This window comes from Colias croceus, chromosome 30, assembly GCF_905220415.1.
Source record: "Colias croceus chromosome 30, ilColCroc2.1".
Lineage (NCBI taxonomy): Eukaryota > Metazoa > Arthropoda > Insecta > Lepidoptera > Pieridae > Colias > Colias croceus.
The window spans coordinates 780,610-803,553 of record NC_059566.1 but is presented as its reverse complement, the minus strand read 5'-3'; the positions used below and the strand labels follow the sequence as shown (position 1 = coordinate 803,553).

The window sequence follows — 22,944 nt, the reverse complement described above, 5'->3', positions numbered from 1 at the left end:
TCACTCTATATCTATTTAAAAAACGCATCCAAATCCGTTGCGTAGTTTTAAAGACTTAAGCATATTATATAGGGACATAGGGACAGAGAAAACGACTTTGTTTTATACTATGTAGAGATACAGACATATTATGGTTTCTAAAAATATTACTCCTTCAGTCTTCCATGTAAAAATTGCAATAAACCGGGTTTAAAACCGTCATAAATTATTTAAGTGACTCCACAGTAATCCTGTATTCGACATTAATGCACCATTTGAAATACCGCGGGGAAGTCCATTAATTTATGACTAGCAGAACCCATTCACGAAGTTTATGACGTACTCTTTGCGTTTATATTAACATAACAGTTATCCCGACTTCGCCCGTGGTACATACGTTTTCTCTCCATAAGAACCATCCTCGTACTTCAAGGAATATTATAAAAAAGGAATTAACGAAATCGGTTGTGCATCTCGAGTTTTCCGCTTAACAATACATTTGGCGATTATTTTTTTTTATATAAAAGATAATATATAGATAGTTTGTACTTTGTAGTTAGTTGTAGATAACAGTAGATAGTTGATAGTTATTATTTAGTAGGTATATAATATAGTATATAAAATTTGGTACCAATATACTTCGGAACATAACAATAGGAACAAGCTTTTCGCCCGCAGCTTTGCCCGTGTTCCCGTTCCTCAGGGATTTCCGGGACGAAAAGTAACCTTAGTCTTGTTCTGAGTCTGCAGCTATCTCAATTCATTGTAATCGGTTGAGTAGTATACAAATAGAATACACAATAATAAATGTATATTGTCTACACTAACATTATAAAGAGGAAAACTTTGTTTGTTTGATTGTAATGAATATGCTCATAAACTACTGGACCGATTTTAAAAATTCTTTCACCATTCGAAAGCTACATTATCATTACATTATCCACGAGTAATCCACACTAATATTATAAATGCGAAAGTAACTCTGTCTGTCTGTCTGTCTGTTACTCAATCACGCCTTACCAATTTGCATGAAATTTGGTATAGTGAAATTTGGTATAGAGATATTTTGATACCCGAGAAAGGACATGGGATAGGTTTTATCCCGGAAATCCTACGGGAACGCGTTTTTCTTTGAAAACACGGGCGAAGCCGCGGGCGGAAAGCTAGTATAGGCTATATATTATCACGCTAAGACCAACAGGGGCGGAGCCACGCGGGTGAAACACAGCGGCAGAGCTAGTCATTACACGCATGATAGTTACAAATAATAAATATTTGTTTTTATATTTCACAAATAATATTTATTTTTAATAATTTTCATCCCCTGTTTCACTCACATCCCGCATCGTATCCTGTTAAAAATCCTACTACTTTCCCAAGATCTAATCTTTGTCTATTTTAAATTTCATAAATATCGGTTCAGTGGTTTTAGGCGTGACACGTAGACAATAGTTATGTGACATCACATTTAAAATTCTATTTTCAATAGCATAATTGGATTAAAATAAACTAACACAAACAGCAATTAATATTTGTCTTCACCTAATTATTTTAAAGGTCAGCCATATTTCATTTGTAATGATAGAGTAGTTAATTTATTTGATTAAAGATGTCGGAACGAAAGGTTAATTATTACGTCTTGGCAGTCTTCAAACCTATTTAATTGATGACAGATTGAAGATCTTAAGATGTAGAAATAGCCTTAGACCTTATCTTATCTAACACCGAAATAATTTTTCAAATTGGACCAGTAGTTCCTGAGATTAGCGCGGTCAAACAAACAAACAAACTCTTCAGCTTTATAATACACTAGCTCACGCCCACGACTTTGTACGTGCATCCCCGTTTTTCCCCGTTCCCGCAAGAATTTCGGAAAATCCTTTCTTAGGGGACGCCTACGTTATGACATCTACCTGCATGCCAAATTTCAGCCCGATACGTCCAGTGGTTTGGGCTGTGCGTTGATAGATCACTATGTCAGTCACCTTTGAGTTTTATATATATAGATATTAGTATGGATAACATTTTATTGCCATTTTATTATATTTTTTTAACTAAGTTCATTTTGATAGGTATTTAACTAAATGTTTTTTTTTTCAATATTATCTAGCTTATATCTCTACCTATATACTTTACTACTGATTATTATTAGCATAAGTTCTTTATCCAAAGTATAATAACTTCTTATTCATTCCTAAACTCTAACGTAATAAAAAAAGTTACAAAACCTTTCTCGCTTTGAAACAAGCCGTAAAAAGTGGAATAAATATTAATGAATTAATGAATATTCATGGGATTAAACGTCTGTTATCTTGTCGGTGAAAAAGTAAGACATTCTCATGCATAAATACATTTATTATTACGCTGCATTGTTTGGAAAGAGGGGGAAAGTTTTTTTCTAATTAGGATTACTTTAATGTGAAGTGTAAAGCTGATAATTGTATGTCTAACTCTACAATTTGATCTGTCTGTCTGTGAATCACTACATAGTATAAAACAAAGTCGCTTTCTCTCTCCCTATGTCCCTTTGTATGGTTTTTTTTTTATGTAGTGATGATAGTGATAAGTAGTTAATAGTTTTAGTATCAGTATCAGTAAATTTTTGAATGAACGTTAAAATGGTAGTTATTAATACAATAAAAACTGCAGAACTATTAGTGGTTTAAAGTACAGGTCAAAATTCGTTAAAACCTGCAGACGATAATTCAATTTCTAATATCTATTGCCTAGGCTTTCTAGCTAAAAGCTTTTGTCTAGCCAGTTTACAGTTAGGTGCATTAGCGAAAATCCAAAAATAGTGTAATGTCATAAATGATAAATTTGGTGTCTTTTTTTACAGTAAAAGATATTAAGTCTATATTACTATATACTCATCGTACTACGATCACATTTGAAAACCATGTTTAGCTCTATTAGAATATTATAGTTCTAGTAGTTCCAAAATTCAAACAGAGATGGCGCACAAATCAATACGATATTATATATAGTTCTAAAATTCAAACAGAGATGGCGCACAAATCAATACGATATTATATATAGTTCTAAAATTCAAACAGAGATGGCGCACAAATCAATATGATATTATATATAGTTCCAAAATTTAAACAGAGAGGGCGCACAAATCAATTTAGGTAAGCGTCCATTCTGTCCATTCATCATTCCATTTAGACTTTGTCAATTCAACTGTATTTTTTTTGAGCTGATTTACCTTTCAACTTTGTGAACCGATTTTGATAAAAAAAAATTATTATACATAATCGATTTCCGGTTTTTTTTGCAGATATAATTTATTGTTAAAAAAATATTATTTCAGAATTATAGGGAGTTGAAGGGAAATTAAACAACATGAACTTTTTATAATAATTTTATTATATTTATGATAAAACAAGTCGACCCCGTTTATCGACGATTCCGACGCGTTGTAACCATCCTATGAAGCCTCTGTTTTGTCGCATGTCTGCCTTTTTGCCTCCTACACACTCAGAGAGGGGACGGCGATGCCATACTGAAAGAAATTGCTAAGTTTTTATTTTCTATAGGTACCAATAATTAAAAGATCGATAATAAGAAGAGAGACATTATACGTAATATAAATTTACACGCATTTATAGCGCTGCGTCTGATTTGCAGATGCAGTAGGTAGGTATAATATTTTGTTTTTTGCTACGTCAACTGCAACGGTAGGTATGTGCGCTTTAGATGCGACACCTAGACTTTCAAAATAAATATTTTTTTAATCAGTTTGAAAATAATTAATGAATTGATTAAATCCAAAAGAATATTGTATTCAATTAATTTATTTCAAAAAATTAATGTAATTAAGTAAATTAAGTTACAAATTAATTTACTTTATGAATTACTTACAAGAATTAGCGTAGATTGCATTATGCACTATGCGATTAGCACATCGTCTTTCTTGCCTAATCATTTATAACAAATATACCTATGTATTATATTAACATTACTATAAATACTAACCAGCATTATAAAAACAAGATTCATAGTCCAGTTTACAATGGTTCAAAAACACTCGTCTCTCACCCGTCGCGGACATAGCACATTGTGGGTCGTAATCTTCTGTGCAATGGAGAGGACATGAGTGGGAGCAGAATGTACCGTCTATAGCCATGTTTAGTGATCTGTGTAGCAAACTTAACGGTAAATATTAATTACGTATTTGTAACCGGTCAAGATCATTGTTTTTTAACTGACGAAAAAATTAAATCTAATGTTGGTGACGTACACCTATACAAAAAAAAATAACCTACACATACAGTATGATATTATGTATAGAAAATTAACAGAAAAAAAAAACTGTAAAATCATTAATTGTTTTTAAAGGTGCACACCACAGCAGACAGACTGATTATACACAATTTTAAAAGTTATGTTAAAAATAACAATATGAATACATGAGTTTATGATATACTAGCTTTCCGCCTGCGGCTTCGCCCGCGTTTTCAAAGAAAAACCCACATAGTTCCCGTTCCCGTGGGCTTTCCTATCCGCGGGATAATGTAGCTTTCGAATGGTGAAAGAATTTTTAAAATCAGTCCAGTAGTTTATGAGCCTATTCATTACAATCAAACAAACAAACAAACAAAGTTTTCCGCTTTATAATATTAGTGTAGATTTACTGTGTAGTATTAACAGTAATTTACCTTCTAGACGAGAAACTTCTTCGCGTTTCATTAATTCTACTGGCCACAGGTTGAGGAACATACACAAATGGTCTACTTGAATACCGTCCACCAATGTTCTTACAACTCTCCATTGGCATTATTTTGTATCCTGGAATGTGTATAAAATACAATAATCTCATTAGCTTAGTGTGTGTTTGGTTTTTTTAACTATATTATTTCCCGATTGTGAAAATTAGCTTGTCGTAGCACAATCGTAGCGTCGTAGCTACAACGTAGCCTACGATAAATTACTTATACATAATATAATACTACACAATTACTAACACAAAAATAATTTCTACTAGTATCAGATTAGCCCGTATTTAAGCGGTACAGCCAACCAAACAAATAAATTATCATATTACTGAATATATTGACCTGGGATAAAGATCTTAAATCAACCGCATTGCAGCTCTACTATTAGTCTTGGCGTGATGTGAAGTGAAGTGAAGTGAAGAAAGAACTAAAAAATCCTGTAATTATATTTTCAGGACAATTATATATTTATATTTCAGGACAATTTTCACACACGGCACGATCTGATCCCATACTAAGCTTTCGCTTGTGTTATGGAAACCAGATGGCTGATGAACATACATATATAATTTTAAATAAATACTTATATAGATAATTAACACCCAGACACAGAGCAAACATCTATGTTCATCACACAAATATTTGCCCCGGGTGGGAATCGAACCCACGACCTCTGGCTTGGAAGGCTGGGCCACTACCAACCAAGCCAACCGGTCAGTCCCTCGAATATGCATCCAATGGACCTTATAATGAAGTACTTACTATTACTAGTGTGTTTAAAACCGCAATTAACTTTTCTAAAGTAACACTCGTTCATAAATAAACGATATTTCCACTTTCTCTCCTCCTCTTTCCCTCCACAAACAGTGTCCACTGTATTATTACAATCCAAGTTGTTACAATTCAATTTTACTTTCTTGCCCGTTTTCTGTTGTGTGTTCGGTTTCTCTTTAGTTTTTTCGATGTTTTCATCGTTTTTACCAGATATGAATATTATGTCGTGGTTTGGTGATTCTGGAATATTAGTTCTTACTTCTTAGATAAATACAGTTTCAGATTTTAATTGTACTTGTACCTAACTATTTGATAATACTGATAATACATATAAATATTATATGAATTACCAGCTTACCGCCCGCGGCTTCGCCCGCTTTGTCTAAAACCTTATAAATTATATACTTAAACCTTCCTCTTGAATCACTTTATCTATTAAAAAAACCGCATCAAAATTTGTTGCGTAGTTTTAAAGATTTAAGCATACAAAGGGACATAGGGACCATAGACTTTGTTTTATACTATACATAATATGTAGTGATTATTGTTAAAATTGTAAGTCTTGTTACATCTTGATGACATTGCTAGTCATTTTACCGCAAATTTTGAATGTGATACGGTCATATAATAAGTAGAAAGCTGTAGATATGTTACCAACACACCATTCGATCTTCAAAAACGGCACACTAACGCACACACGATTAGACGTCAAAGTGAGATGGCATGATTCAACTATCATGAGTGAAAAAGATACAACTGATGTAAACTGTGGCTAACTAGCCACATTTCAACTTACTTATCTATACTTATATACAAATATTATAAAGAGGAAAGGTTGGTAATTATGTATGTATGTATGGTTTTCACGCATAAACTACTGGACCGATTTTGATGAAATTTGGCACAGACAATCTTTAGACCCTGAGAAAGAACATAGGCTACCTTTTATTGCGAAATATGTACCACGGGCGTAGCCGGGGCGGACCGCTAGTACCTCATAATATAATTGCGATCATAATATTATTATTAAGTATCGCGAAGTTTAAGAGACACATAAATGTGTAAAATAAGGCGAATGCGTATCATTACACAGATAAACACAAATTAAAAAAATCAATTGCTACACCTATAATAAATACTAATAATTCAGTACAATACATACCAGTATCAACTTTCACATGCCGCATAATCCCATCAATATTGGTTTCACCAATCATATCCTTTACTCCAACATTCTTGTAATCTTCATTCCTTATAACCTCCTTATCATTTGGTATGAAAACTACATCATTACCTTCAGTTGGATCACTCTGTTTATCTCTTTCTCTCTCATTCATATCTGTATCTCTGTCTTCGTTTTGTTTTGGTTTTTCTAAATCTGAATGTACATTTTCCTCGTGTTTATGTATAGCCTGTGGTATAGAGTCCTTAACTTCGCTATGACCAGTATAAGTGACTATAACATCTGAATTGTTTTTATCGATATGTGAGGAGAGTGTGTATATTGCCCAAAATGGTATTAAATATATTTGGTACAGCATATTGTTGAAGAAAATATTCAGTTGACTCTTACGTTTATTTATTTATTTATTTATAAATACTTTATTGCACTTAAAGATAACAAAACAAGAAATACAAACACTTAAATACGTTATATGTTTTACAAGGTTTCATTTCACTAAAACATTGATTGTATCACATTATTTAGATATTATTACTTACTGTTGTTTTAACATTATAGTCATCATCATCATCATCAGCAGATTATGTTCCCACTGCAGAGACACGGGCGTTCGATAGACTTATAACAAGTGATAACTGCGTTAAAAACAACCGACTTCAAACTTGCACTTGCAACATTTACAAATACAGACAAAAATGCTCATAAAATAAAAACTACTGTGCCTATCCGAATAAAATTTTTATGGGACCAATTCGACACCATCCCGCATCGAACAAAAAAAGAATCACGTAAATCCGTTCAGAAACCTCGGAGTAATCGGTGTACATACATAAAAAAAACATACCGGCCGAATTGATAACCTCCTCCTTTTTTGAAGTCGGTTAATAAAACATAATAGTAGGTAATATCTAAATAATGTGTTAATTAACGGTTAAAAAATGCACAAAAAATCACTCTATTAAACTCACTGAAACTCTCTCACAAGCGTTTTGAATTTGATAAGCTTGAACAATGAGTTTTGTTGGCAGAAACAATGAATTGAGATGAATTATATAGCAAGGTTGTTTTATAAGTTCATTACTATGTAGGTATGTAAAATCTAGGACCTAAGTATGTAGTTTTTAACCGACTTCAAAAAAAGGAGGAGGTTATCAATTCGGCCGGGATGAATTTTTTTTTATGTATGTACACCGATTACTCCGAGGTTTCTGAACCGATTTACGTGATTATTTTTTTGTTCGATGCGGGATGGTGTCGAATTGGTCCCATAAAAATTTTATTCGGATAGGCCCAGTAGTTTTTATTTTATGGGCATTTTTGCAAGTGCAAGTTTGAAGTCGGTATTGTTTTTAACGCAGTTATCACTTGTTAGGTAATAGCAAAACTTAAATATAAAGATAAAAAATCCCTTTAGTATTTATAGTAAAATTGAAAATTTAACAGGCTTTATTGTACACTAGCTTAAAGCTTTCCGCCCGCGACTTCGCCCGCGCAGTCAAAGAAAAACTCGCATGGTTCCCGTTCCCGTGGGATTTCCGGGATAAAACCTATCCCATGTCCCGGGATAAAAAGTAGCCTATGTCCCGGGATAAAAAGTAGCCTATGTCCTTTCGCGGGTATCAAAATATCTCTATACCAAATTTCATGCAAATTGATTAAGTAGTAAAGGCGTGATTGAGTAACAGACAGACAGACAGAGTTAATTTCGCATTTATATTATTAGTATGGATTTTAATATTCATAAAAAAAATTGTATCTTGAAATACTTACATAATATATCTAACTACCTACTACTTACTACCTAGATACTTATATTTGTATACGTAGTATATTATTATTAGTCTGTGCTTATATCTAGTATATTATTATTAGTCTGTGCTTATATATATATACGTTTATAGAAATAAATAGGTAAATAAGTAACGAATTCCGAGATACAACCGTCTCGAAATATTGCTTAATGCTTATTAATTGAACAGTTAATACTGTGATAAAAACAACTGAATATAAAATATCCAAAGTTCATAGTTTATAAATTTCATTTTTTATTAAGTGTACAAATTTAGTTAATCTGCCATCTATCGATTATGGCTTGTACTAATACCAATACAAGCAACTTTGATCCAGTAAATGTTTTCAACATAAACAAAACAGATGGCGCTTTTCTCAATCGGTAAAAGATTGTCACAATTTTTGAAAAATTATACATATATAATCAAGAAGCTTTTAATACATAATTTAAATAAAAAAGGTAAAAATAAAAGTTAATACTATTATTATCGTACGCAACAATATTCGTCTAAGTATACAAATCACAAGGAATGTTCATTTGGCGAAAAACACAAAAAAGGGGCAATAGAGCTGAACAAGGGCACGGACAGCTAGTTATTATTAAATTTAAAAATATACAACAGGGTTCACTGTCCGATAAGGGATATAGGACAATTGAGGGTTGCTAGTTGAAGGGGGAAAAGAAAACACTTAAAAAATGCAAACCATTTTTATTTGAATTTAAAAACAAATATAGAATATATTATATAGAAAATAATACGAGTTTAACAAACATTAACACTATGAACTATCTCTGTACCATTTAATTTCATCCAAATCGGTTCAGTGGTTCAGGGCTGAGGCGTGAAGAAAAGACCTATACTTAAATAAAATGACTATATAATAAGTACATAATATTATTACATAAATATCAGTTAGGATTTTCCAACCGCACTTCCTTGAAGCACTTGACCGATTTTTATGGGTTTTTCCTGCATGGGTAGATGGGTATGTGTCGTAAACTATTTTTATAGTGATTAGGGTGTCCTGGCATAACTATGTTTGCCGGGTCAACTAGTTATTTAATACTAGCTGTTCTGCGCGGTTTCACCCGCATTACTCCGCTCCTGTAGCGTGATGATATACCTATAGCCTTCCTCAATAAATGGGCTATCTAACACCGAATGAATTTTTCAAATCGGACCAGTAGTTCCTGAGATTAGCGCGTTCAAACAAACAAACAAACTCTTCAGCTTTATAATATTAGTATAGATTAAACTTACGTAGTAACTAACTTGTTCGTTATCCTACTAAAATTAGGTATAAACGCGAAAGTTTGTAAGTATAGATGGAAGGATGGATGAATGTAGGTATGTTTGTTATTCATTCACGTAAAAACTACTGAACCGATTACAATTTGGTATGTAGGAAGCTGCAGACCCAGAATAAGACATGGCTACTTTTGTCTTTTTATCCCAGAAATCCCACAGGAACGGGAACTATGCTGGGTTTTCCTTGAAAACGAGGGCAAAGCCGCGGGCTGAAATCTAGTTCTAAATATAAACAAAAAAAAACTTCCTTTTTAAATTAAATTCTCGTTATAATACAAGTTTAAAGCTCTAAAACCACTTGACCTATTTCCATTAAATTTGGCAGAGAAGTAGCTTTAAGGTGAAGGCGAGAACGGATTATGTGACAGGGCCGTATCAAAAGGTTGACTCGGTATTAGAATATCTTAGAAATTAAAATTTTAAATTAAATATATTTTTAATGGATTTGAAATGAAATTGATCTATTTTAACATTTTAGAACTAGTTACTTTGATTAAAAGCAAATAAAATGACTGTTAGATTAGACAACACACAACATAACAAGAAAAAATGTTGTGTGGTTTTATGAAACCAAACCACGGTAAAAGTGAAACTTTTTTCACACTATAGAAATTTAACTAAAAATTATCGTATTTGTACGATAGTTATCGTACGTATCGTGCGTCACGCGACATGCGCTACACAGACCAAAAAGTTTGAGACGATGTAATAAAAGTTTCACTTTAATAAATCTTTGTTTAAAATCCGTTAAAGTTATATACGAAGCTATGAAGTAAATTATAACAAAAATTAGTAAATAAAATAGGTATATAAATTATGAATTTGTATGTAAAATACTTAAATGCCCTGTGTAAGTAAGAATATCAATAATTTAACAAAACTGCTGAACCGATTTTCATGTAATTTTGTATACAGATAATATAAAATTTAAGGATTGAAATAGTGGTTTTATCCGTTGATCATAAGAGTGTGAAGCGAAGTCCCGTGTCCCCTAGTGGGGTAAGGGGCAGATGCATTATACATCTGTATCACTGATCGATTTTCTTATAGACAAGTAAGTAGATGCCTTATTAGCCTTCTGTGTCAGACGATTCTTTTTTTCTTGGTCTCCACCGGGAATCAAACCCCGGCCCCCTCGGTTCTACGTTCAATCATACTACCTAATAGTAAGCACATGGTTTTATCCACGTATAAACTGGTACTACGTAATAATTACGTATTTACGTATTAACGTGAGCAAAGACAGATAACTTTACTAGTCTTAACATAACAATAGTAAGACGGCTCATAGCTAGAAGGCAACATCTAAGCTAATTACAGTCCCTCTTACAAACTTAGGTCGTGGGCACGTTTTCATTGTTGCACGGCACGATACGATATTATAATTATACGCCAGATTAGTGGCTTGAACAATTATAAAACTGGAGGTAACGAAATGTCTCATAGAAACTCCACTACTTAATATTATAAACGAGATTATGATTATATCCTTGAAACCACGCAGCAAATCTAATAGTAGTTCTATAATATGAGCTATATGTAAGCTGTAAGCTATAGTTGATATAATTAACAAAAAGCGAAGCTTTGGGTCTTTTTTATGCCTACATGTTTTTGAGCATGATTGTGAGTCTTATCGTTTAGTGTAATGACAACAGTTTTTTTTAAATATATAATTTTATAGTATACTTATGTGTACGCGCGAAATACATACTTACACATTTACAAGGAAAAGCTCGTCTAATTATATATACAGAATCCACTGTACCAATGCAAATGTTGTCCTTTTCAATAAAATATCGAATTATATACCTGAAAATTAAGAAAAGCTGTAGTCTAGCTAAATACTTACTTTCTCGTGCCGTCTCATACAATGGACACAAACCGCCGCAAGCTAACATATCCATCTATTGTGTAATTAAATTTAACGTCAGTTAATTTTCGAATAATGACCTAACGTGGACGTTGCCTTGTTAAATTGGAGTTTGGTTAATAATAAATCTATATTTGATATTATAAAGGAGAAAGATTTTTTATTTAACTCAAAAACTACGGGACCGATGTTAATTTATTTTCAAGAATTAGAAAACTACATCTTTACCAGAAACAAAGTCTAAATTAAGTCTCAGATAATTTAATATTATGAACTTAATTCGATCTTACAGTGCATTTACATCAAACGAACATAGGGCTAGAGCAAGAGCATTCTTTTGTGATCTTTTAATGTAAACGAAAACTCGTATTCAGTGTTGTTCAGTATTAGATCATTGCATAGAATCTTTTCGAACGCACTAAGAAAAACGAAAGAATTCTCTACGCCTGTTATCACTACATAGTATAGTGCTGATTTACACAGGGTCAGTAGACAAATTTCGGCGCCGCGACTGACTTTTAACTGTTTACATAGACTTCAAGCCTCTGTACTGACTTCAAATCTGTTTGTACACAGGGTTTTTTTTCGGGTCAGCACTGATTTGCCTTGAATTTGTAGTCAGTTACTGACCCTGTGTAAATCAGCACTAAAACAAAGTCGCTTTCTCTGTCCCTGTGTCCCTTTGTATGCTTAAATCTTTAAAACTAAGCAACGGATTTTGATGCAGTTTTTTTTAATAGATAGAGTGATTCAAGAGGAAGGTTTTAGTATATAACTAATTTATTAGGTTTTAGACAAAGCGGGCGAAGCCGCGGGCGGTAAGCTAGTACAAAATAATTTTAAATAGTGCGGTTAGAATCAGCATTCGCGCGTTTGATCTAAATGCACCGAGATATCCACGATTTTTCATAATTTTTATTTAGTTTGGGTACCTACTGTCATTTCTATATTTATAACTAGCTGCTCCACGCGGTTTCACCCCCGTAGCTCCACTCCCGTTGGCCGTAGCGTGATGTTATATAGCCTATAACCTTCCTCGATAAATGGGCTATCGAACACCGAAAGAACTTTTCAAATCGGACCAGTAGGTAGTTCCCGAGATTAGCGCGTTCAAACAAACAAACAAACAAACTCTTCAGCTTTATAATATTATAGTATAGATTAATATCACGATATAATCAGTTAATCAAATTGTTATTATTTCTTCCAGTTGTCATCATCAGCAGCTGCGATGGCTTCATCACCACCCTGCATCACCAGCAAGGGTAAGCTTCATCATCTATAAATATCCATACTGATAGACATTATTAATACGAAAGTCTGTTTGTAACACAGATTACCCATTTAAAACTACACAACGGATTTTGATGCGGTTTTATAGATAAAATGATTCAAGAGGAAGGTTTTAGTATATAATTTATTAGGTTATAGACAAAGCGGGCAAAGCCGCGAGCGGTAAGCTAGTTTGTTACATAACAAAGTTTAATCAACATGTTGCGGAGACGCTTTCAACATGTATGCTGGCAACTGTATAAGAGTTGATAACGAATGTAAAATCTCGTCCAAGGAGCGACAACTTTTAAACAAAGTTTCCAGCAACATTGTTGATCAACTGTTGCTCAACAAATGTTTATATGTATTATGGATAAACTACAGCACCGATTTAGATGAGCAATGTAAGTAGTTGATGTCCCATGGTCAAGCAGACATACATAAATAAATACCTTTCTAGGTAAATTAATCTGTATTATGGTTTGAAATAGTATTCGTATTCAATTTTTTATCTGTTTTTGTGGTGCTTAAAATGGCTTAAAACCAGTTACCGTGGCGTGGGTGAAATCCTGTGGCACAGGCAGTCATCTATATTTTTTTTTTATTTTTCACTAGCTTTTCGCCCGCGTCTTCGCTTGCGTTTTCAAAGGAAAACCCGCATAGTCCCCGTTCCCGTGATAAAACCTATCCTAAGTGTTAATACAAGTTACCCTCTATATATGTGCTAAATTTCATTATAATCTGTTCAGTAGTTTATGCGTGAAAACCATACATACATACAAATTACAAACCTTTCCTCTTTATAATATTAATTATTAGTATAGATAAGGTAAAGTAAGTAGCAATGTAATATAATTTGGATTTTCCCCTTTCAGCACGGAACCCTAAACGTCGAGCGAGGCACTGATTAAAAAATAACATTTTTATTACATTCGTTTGAAATAACGGCGTTAAAATTGCGTTAATTGGTTTCTGAAGAAATTAATTATTAGTGTATTATGTTTTTAATTTAATTTAGTATAATATATAGTTAGCTGACCCGGCAAATAGTTTTCTGCCATATCCTAATCATCTTGTAATATAAAAAATACTTTAAACTGTAGGTAATATTATATTTTTCCTGATATTTTTAAAAACAAGTAAAATTGTTTGTTTGTAGGTGGTAATCTGCGGAAGTACATATCAGATCATCGAAATTCTTTGGTAACAGAAATAACACAGCGCGATATGCAATGAGCCAATGATTTTTTTCACATCTACTATTACGAATCCCTATTCCCTACAGCTAATATTCATCATCATCATCATTCCAGCCTTTCAGGACGTCCACTGCAGGACATAGGCCTCCCCCAAAGATTTCCATAACGACCGATCACCAGCAGCCTGACTCCAGCGGCTCCCCGCCACTTTGATCAGGTCGTCTGTCCACCTCGTTGAAGGCCAATATTTCAGCTAATATTATTACGATTAAAAACACGGGAACGGCAACTTTGTGGATCTTTCTTTAAAAAACGGGTGGAAAGCTATTTTATTTTAAATTTCATTTTTATATTAGTTTACACTAGTATGACAATGGCTCGTATATAGGTGAATTTTCTGTATAGGTGAATGCTATCATATTACGCTACTACCAATAGGATTGGAGAAGAAATGGTAGATGTTGCAAGTTCAAAATATCAGAGGTCTATATGAAATGCCTTTTGCCCTTTGGTCCTATGCACAGAATGATGACACGTGTCAGAAGTGAAACTTCTTTGGTAATATTAAAGATACCAAAATCATCGTCTTATTCCATGACGGTATTGCCACCTACGATGAATTATCTAATGAATAATGCCAAAAATAATGAAAAATGTCAGAACATACATACCAGTTTGTTGCTATCCGGTTTTTGACATACAGTACAGTACTTAATAATACTCATTTCAAAAATCATATGCACATTATCTGCCCCACCCCATGTCCCTATTCATTTGCCCCTTGCCCCATTAGCGGCTCAGACTTGAGATACAGATATACAAGGATAATATAAATAGCAGAGGCCAGTGAAATGGAGTGTGAATACCTAATAGGGTGTGTTACACCATTTTGTTAAACGACGTTTTAATCATGGTTTAATAAATAATAGTATTTTCTAGTTTTTAATTTTATGCGAGTATTATACATTTGGAAATTAATTTTTTTTTTATTTTTTTTTTGCGATTTAAATTAGATAATTGTAACGACATTTCGAACACTTCGTCGGACGTTGGGAAAATAATATAGTGTATAAATCGCGAATAAAATCCGTTAAAAAACATACATACATTATATATAATAAATCGTTAACAATATTTCCCACTACATACATTTATTTTCTATTTATAGACTTTCTTTTGAATGATCTAGCTTTCGCTCACCGGAAAAATGTTTACAAAATAATTTGGATAATAACATTCAACAAACAATGTTCGTTTTTGGCGGCTTATTATGAAATAAATTATTCTATTTTATCCTTCTTTGTTATCAAGAAAAAAATGTTTTCTCTTGTCCATTGACCTTGTCAGAGCATTATTACTCAATTAACCCAAGTGCTATCCATTAAGTTATAGTAAAGTTCTATTCCACCAAAAACATAAATGTAAAATTTGGAGCCGAGTTCAATCGTTGACTTAATTTGCCAAAAAAAGAAATGAGATCTAAATGTGTGCCAAGTTCTGCAGACAGTCCAGAAATTTATTTACATAGATGTATTAAGTTCTTACTTACTGAAAACTCAATCGTTTTATTTTCCCTTAGAGAACAATGGTTATCCCAAAATATAACTTTTTAAATTTGAATAATATAATTATTTTCACAAAGCAAACAACTAATGACCTATTGAACCCCATAATTTAATGAGGCTAGTTTTACATACTGTTTATATTTTGTGAGGTTCTAAAAACTAGCCTCATCAAATTATGGGGTTCAATAGGTCATTAGTTGTTTGCTTTGTGAAAATAATTATATTATTCAAATTTAAAAAGTTATATTTTGGAATAACCATTGTTCTCTAAGGGAAAATAAAACGATTGAGTTTTCAGTCAACCTAAGAACTTAATACATCTATGTAAATAAATTTCTGGACTGTCTGCAGAACTTGGCACACATTTAGATCTCATTTCTTTTTTTGGCAAATTAAGTCAACGATTGAACTCGGCTTATATTATGTTATGAATGTCAGCGCACATTGCCCCGTCATTATCTGCAATTTTTTAAACTCGTTTTCTGTTTAAAAGATTACATGATTTTCCAAACATCCAGCGTGAATTTGTACACAAGCTATTACCAAGATGCAAAGATCGTTGTAGAAGAATCGTCGCCTTACTCCATGACGTTACGGTATTGCCATGACGCGATCTTAAAATTTTACTCTAAACGCGCCTAAAGATGTTTCACTCATATTAATATTACGCAAATTAAATCATTTCGACCTTCGACGAAGCCTTCTTCCATTACACCATTTATGGTAATTATTTTTGCATGCTTGTATTGGCTGAACATGTTTGTGCTTTATTAATATAATTGTATCACCATTGAATACCATGTTTAAAGCAAAATAAAGATTTTATTTATTTATTTATTTATTTACACTGAAATTAAAACTAAACTAAACACTCATAAATAAAGAATAAATAAATGTGAATATGTAAAATTATATATTATTTTTAACTGCATGAGCAATATAAATTTATAAAGAATAGAAAAAATTCGATCACGAGGCGGGACTTGAACCCGCATCCTTCGCGCCATTCCGGGGCGGATGCCTAAGCATTTGAATGCCTTAAAAACCAAAAAATATAAATGCATGAGCAATATTTTTATTACAATTTTCTTTTATTTTACGTTTAATAACAGTTTTGAATAAAGAAATCATGCAATCGAAGTAATCCGCCCTAGCGATACTAGCGCGAGTGAGTGTGATGTCAGAGGCGCTTCGAATCTACAGATGTTTCGTCCTAAAATATGTAAACTTCAATAATCGATATCTCAGTCATTTATTGATGGATTTCAAAATTTTTTTCGGCCACTGATTAGTTTTGATCTATTTTTTAAGACTAGTAAGGTGAATATACTATTTTCTATTTTTTTAAACTTTTCCATTTTTCCATACAAACAAAATTAATGTCATTGAAAAAAAAATTAAATACAAATAAATTCAGTATATTCTGATTTTTTCCTTTGTACACTCACTATTACCTAGCTGATTACAAAATTTGAACTTTCTAGGTCATCTGGAAGTGGGTTAGGTTTTGTATATGTCTATAAGTCAGTCAGTCTTAAAAATTGCGATTTTTGGATATTAATATCTACGCAACTGTTTAATCTGTATTTATGAAATTTAAGGTTCTTGTTTATCTTGAGGTCTTCTTGATATGTACCAAATTTGGTTTATTTAACTCAAATAGTTTTCGAGTTATAAGGGGGTGAAAAGTGGCTCGAAATGGTTCGTGTAAATATACACACGGCTGCTGCTCGCCAGTTCTCTTCGCTTGAACTCGGCTTGACACGCTGCCGCGTGTCTAGATTCTTATTATACATACCTATTCTTGCTACTAAAAACTTAGCCATCCACTATACACTACACTTATCCACTTATCTCTATCAATGACTGTACAATGTTCAAGTTAACCATGGTTTAAGTTGCAGTTAACCATCGATTAAGTAACATTCGTGCCACCGATCCTATCATTAATTACAGTGCGCCGGTCCTGAATATTGTATTTAGCAATTAGTTAGCTAGAGACCTTGTAGCATTAAATATATATAGCTTATGCACGTGGCGTTGCTTGTACTAGCCTTTATACAAATTCAAATTATCTTTATTTGTGGAACGCAGTTTAAAAGATGTTAGGAAGATATAAATTATCTAGATTCTTAGTCGAATTGTTTTTTTTTTATGCTTTTTATATAGAGGTTGTATAGATTATTTATCCATTTACTAGCTAGCGTCATTCAATGAAGGCTCTAGCCTTTCAATCAAATAGCAGATTCAACCAGATGGCTGCGACATAAACAATGCGCGAATGAAAAATTGAAATGTTGTCGTTTGGTATAAGAGTCCCCTTCAGGAGTTTAAAATTAAGTAATAATTATTTTTTAACTAATTAATAAAAAAAAAATAACTAGAATAATAGGTATACTTATTTTCAAAAATAATTTTAGTTTTGCTGATAAGTAGGAAAGGATTTTTAAACGATGTTCTAAATCAGTAGGTACTAATCTTTATTTAGGTAACATATATTATGTATTAATAAACAATAACGACAGATAAAATATAGATTATATAATCTGTATGCTTTTTATCATCTTCGGTAGTCATAAATCGGTTCAATTTCTTTTTAATTCACTATTTTCTGCCCTTGCATGTAATGCCCTGCCATGTAATGTTCTGCCCTGCCACTGCAAGGCAATGTAATCAGATCAATTATCAATGTCAAATCTATAAAAATTATCCTTGTAACAAGAAAATGCAATAAACGACGTTTCGAAGAATGTCGAACGTTTAAAAAGTAAACTCTTGATAACAGCAAGCTTAATTTTATCTTTAACTACCTTTCCGCGCGCGGCTTCGCCCGCTTTGTCTAAAACCTAATAAATTATATACTTAAACCTTCCTCTTGAATCGCTTTAACTATTAAACAAACCGCATCAAAATCCGTTGCGTAGTTTTAAAGATTTAAGCATACATAGGGACATAGGGATAATAATTATATAGGTTTATACTAACTACTATGTAGCGAAGAAAAATATACGATTGAAATAAAATAAAAGGGAAATTAAATATGACATTACGGAGGGATAAAATGCCAGAGTGTAGAGTACTTATAGGTTGAAATTAGTGTTGTAGTGTGTGGTACAATATATTGGATAGAAGATTGAAAGCTAATATAGGTAAATACCACATTACTTTTATAAGCACGAATTGAGGATGGATGTTTGTCACTCTTTTATGCTAAAATAGCTGAAATAAACTCGACTAGCTGCGCTTCGTGGTTTCACCCGCGTGGCTCCGCTCCTGTTCGTCTTAGCCTATAGCCTTCCTCGATAAATGAGCTATCTAACACCGAAAGAATTTTTCAAATCAGACCATTCGGATCGGATCGTTCCTGAGATTAGCGCGTTCAAACAAACAAACTCTTCAGCCTTATAATATTAGGTATAGTATAGATAAGTATAGATGAAATTTTCAATAGACATAGATTTTCGTTAGAACAGGATACTTTGTAATTATATAGATACTACAGAAGCGAAGCCGCAATAGTATAAACGGGAAAGTTTGTGAGTATGTATGTCTGTTAATCTTTCATGCAAAAATAGCGGATTGGATATTGATATAGATGATAAATACATACCTACATATGCGTTTTTAATATCTGTGATAGTTTTTAGAACAAAAACTAATAGAATAAATATTAATATAAAAAATAATACGTACAACTAATTCCAAATATTAAAAAATCAGAAAAATGAAATACGTTAATTCCTTCTTAAGTTCATAACTTGAGTATAACTTAAACCACGCTTAGTACACCGTTCAGCAAACATGCTTGATTTCCCAGCAGGCAGGGGTCCGCGTTATGCAACTTAGTCCAACCAATAAGTTAGCTATAACTTAGTTGTAACTTAGGTTGTAACTTACATACTATTGTCTTGTATTGGAAGTTATAATTATGACGATGTTTTGTTAGTGTAGGGAATCTAAGTTAGGAATCATATACTGGTTGTGCGCTTGGCTTCGCTCTTATTCAGTTTGTAGACATAAAATAATTATAATAATGTAGAGTAATTCCATTTAATAATACTGATGAATGATTAACTAACTTTAGCAAAAGTATTATGCCACTAATTTTATAAATGTAACTGTATGTTTCTCAATCGCTAAATCGACTAAATAAATAAGAATGAACTTTGGTAAACAGATAGTTTAAATAATGTGTGTGTAATGTGTATATGTTTATATGTGCATTGCTTCTCCACAAATGATCTGATTTTGACAGTTTTTTACTTATTAAGTTTACCGAAACCGCTAGATCAGTTTGAAGATACGATAAACTACGTTTGAAATTAATCTAACCGCCGTTTAAAGTTAACCACCGTTTACCATTTATTGATTGGCACACTCTTGCATATACGCTTTAGTATAACATGTAGGTAACAATAGTATAATATGGTGTTATATGTTAGGTTTAATATTTAAACAATTGATTTATTCTAGGGCAGTGGGTATGGGGCAATGGAGCAGATAATGAATAAATGAATAACTATAATTTGTATGTTTGACGGTAATACGACTGTACCGATTTTTATGGTTTGTTTTCTTGTAGCTTTTTTTTACTGTACAATAGGGGAGCGCTTGGCCACGATCTCGCCTGATGGTAAACTGAGATGTGGCCTAAGATGGAGCGCGCTTCTCTAGAATTTACCTCGTACCATACGACACGACACGATACGATATGAAAAAGACGTGTAGACGTGACGTGTAGTGTGAAATAAAGCATGAATATATATAATTATAAAATCTTTTGTAAAAATCCTAAGAAATAACAAAATTAGTAAAAATCAATCGATTCACATAATAATATTATAGTATTATACTTATATCTGTGACAAAATTATATTTCTAACTTCACACCGGTCTTTAATTAAGACAAAAAACAAGGCAAATCCATATTAAAAGCTTGTATTATAATTGGAAATACAGCGGACACAAAGATAAACAAATTACCGGGACTCGAACCCACGGTACTCATAAATAAGGCGAATAATACAACCTCCGTGGACTTTTATGGACGGTCTGCAAAAAAAATGTGTATTTTCTTTTTATTTATTTTTTTATATACCTGTCGATCTTGGTATACTATATGAGGTAAATAATTGTCACCGATGTTGGCATAAACATCTTATAGAATATGTTAACTATGCTATGAAAAATCATATAAAAATATTCGTAGAAATTAAGATAAATTAATGTCCTTCATAGTTTTGAACAGGTTTCGTTTTCCCAAATTTAAAGTGTAAGTATGTGTTAAAATATTCCTTACGAAGAGCTTTGAAAGTTCCTTCAAAATTTGCTACGCAGTTTTGAAGTTCAACAAACAAGTACAAGCATATAAATGGTAAATAATATAATTTCATAACCTAAGTATTTTACTACTACAAACAGACTCATGACTATGATGAAAAATTTACACTTACCTGCTTACTACTGCTTACTACTGCTTGCTACTTAGTCGATGGACTAGTACGATGGGAAATATGTATAATTATTATATTTTATAATAAGAAATCTTACTTTTAACGCGTATACAATGTTCTTTTGTAGTAAATAAATTAATAAAATAAATATCATATTTGCTGACGCTACCATCACGTGCGGAGCTGGCAATCTGTTTGTTTGTCCATTATTAAATACGTCCCATTCTCAGCTATATACATACTTGATTATATATAACAATGGGGAAAAATAATGTGAATATCTGCGTAATTTCTATCATCTATCACTATGTATTGGACGATTATAATGAACTAGCTGTGCTCCGCGGTTTCACGGGCATTATCTCTGGCAAATATTTTCAAGTTTGTGAGTTTGTTGTTAAAGATTTTAGTCTATTTCAGTCCCAAATTTCATGAAAATCGTAACAGTAGATTAGGCATGGGAACCGTCAACTCGCAACCGTTTTCTTATCCAGGGACGTTTTGACAAAAGTTAATTCTGTCATTGAATAAACGTGCTAGTCATTCAACAATATGGCGAGCGTTGTATCCGCTCTCTTCAAAGGGCTATGTTACAAATTACAATCCGCTAACTAGTACGACGTTGACGAGTAAATATTTTCTAATCTGTGGTTCGGCCTAGTCATTCAAATGAATGTAGTCATTCAATAAACGCGCTAGTCAATAGCAGATTCAACCAGATCATGGCGACATACAGGGTGTAATCGTTAAATGTGCACAGGCGATTATATATTCCGTAGCTATTGCAGATATCAAAAAACTTTAAACTGATATCGAAAGCCCTTTACCTAATGAGTAAAATGACAATAACAACTTTTTAAAAATAAAATGGGAAATATCCAAAATTTCTACACCAAACACTCCCATACATTAAGTATGAGATATGACTATCCTAAACATATAATATGAAAAATTTTGGTTCTTTTTTTGAATTTCGGCTTATATTACTTCGCAAATTTTAATAAAAATTCATTAAGAAACTGTAAATAGTGCTCGATGTGGAATACAATGGTATTCCAAAACGAGAACGTCACTTCGAACATTTGCTTTGAACACAAAATGTATGGAAAATTCAATGTATGGGAGAGTTTGATGTAAGTTTTTTGGATATTTCCCGTTTTATTTTTAAAAAGTTATTATTGTCATTTTACTTATTAGGTAAAGGGCTTTCGATATCAGTTTAAATTTTTTTGATATCTGCAATAGTTACGGAATAATCGCCTGTGCACACTTAACGATTACACCCTGTATACTAATATTATAAAGCTGAAGAGTTTGTTTGTTTGAACGCGCTAATCTCAGGAACTACTGGTCCGATTTGAAATATTCTTTCGTTGTTAGATAGGCCATTTATCGAGGAAGGCTATAGGCTATATATATATCATCACGCTAAGACCAACAGGAACGGAGCAATCCGGGTGAAACCGCGGATAAAAAAATACATACAAACAGCAGTTCATATTACCTCTACAGATCCTTGTAATTTTATAAAATCCCTTCCTCGATAAATGGACTATCTAACACTGAAATAATTTTTCAAATCAGACCCGTTGTTCCTGATATTAGTATTCAAGCAAGCAAACAAACAAATTCTTCAGCTTTATAATTTTAGTAAAGACTAGGGGTCCGCCCCGGCTTCGTCCGTGGTATCCGACCCTGAAAAAGAACATAGGCTACTATATATTTCGCAATAAATAGTAGCCTATGTTCTTTTTCAGGGTCTAAAGATTGTCTGTGCCAAATTTCATCAAAATCGGTCCAGTAGTTTATGAGCCTATTCATTACAATAAA

The 22,944-nt window shown here is 32.6% G+C and overlaps 2 protein-coding genes across 2 annotated transcripts in view; one reads left to right on the top strand and one right to left on the bottom strand.

The window, feature by feature from the left end:
* The window catches only part of LOC123704510, a 39,743-nt gene extending 25,939 nt beyond the window's left edge, over positions 1–13,804 (top strand). Inside the window, exons 4-5 of the mRNA XM_045652890.1 lie at positions 12,836–12,890; positions 13,773–13,804. Of these exons, the coding sequence (XP_045508846.1) occupies positions 12,836–12,890; positions 13,773–13,804 (87 nt within the window). The remainder of the gene's footprint in view (positions 1–12,835; positions 12,891–13,772) is intronic.
* LOC123704728 lies at positions 3,328–7,280 on the bottom strand. The gene is made up of 6 exons (XM_045653173.1): positions 7,194–7,280; positions 6,634–7,081; positions 5,460–5,711; positions 4,641–4,770; positions 3,958–4,118; positions 3,328–3,484 (listed from the first exon to the last, which is right to left on the bottom strand). Exons 2-6 carry the CDS (start codon positions 7,010–7,012, stop codon positions 3,354–3,356), a joined length of 1,053 nt encoding a protein of 350 aa, XP_045509129.1. The 5' UTR covers positions 7,013–7,081; positions 7,194–7,280; the 3' UTR covers positions 3,328–3,353.
* Positions 13,805–22,944: the final 9,140 nt, after the last annotated feature.

Excerpts from the sequence above, each read along its gene's own strand:
- LOC123704728 (XM_045653173.1), bottom strand. The coding sequence starts at position 7,012 with ATGCTGTACCAAATATATTTAATACCATTTTGGGCAATATACACACTC. Across the intron at positions 5,712-6,633 it reads GCATGTGAAAGTTGATACTG|AATCACCAAACCACGACATA; the intron begins GTATGTATTGTA and ends CTAATATTCCAG. Across the intron at positions 4,771-5,459 it reads TTTTAAACACACTAGTAATA|GATACAAAATAATGCCAATG; the intron begins GTAAGTACTTCA and ends TACACATTCCAG.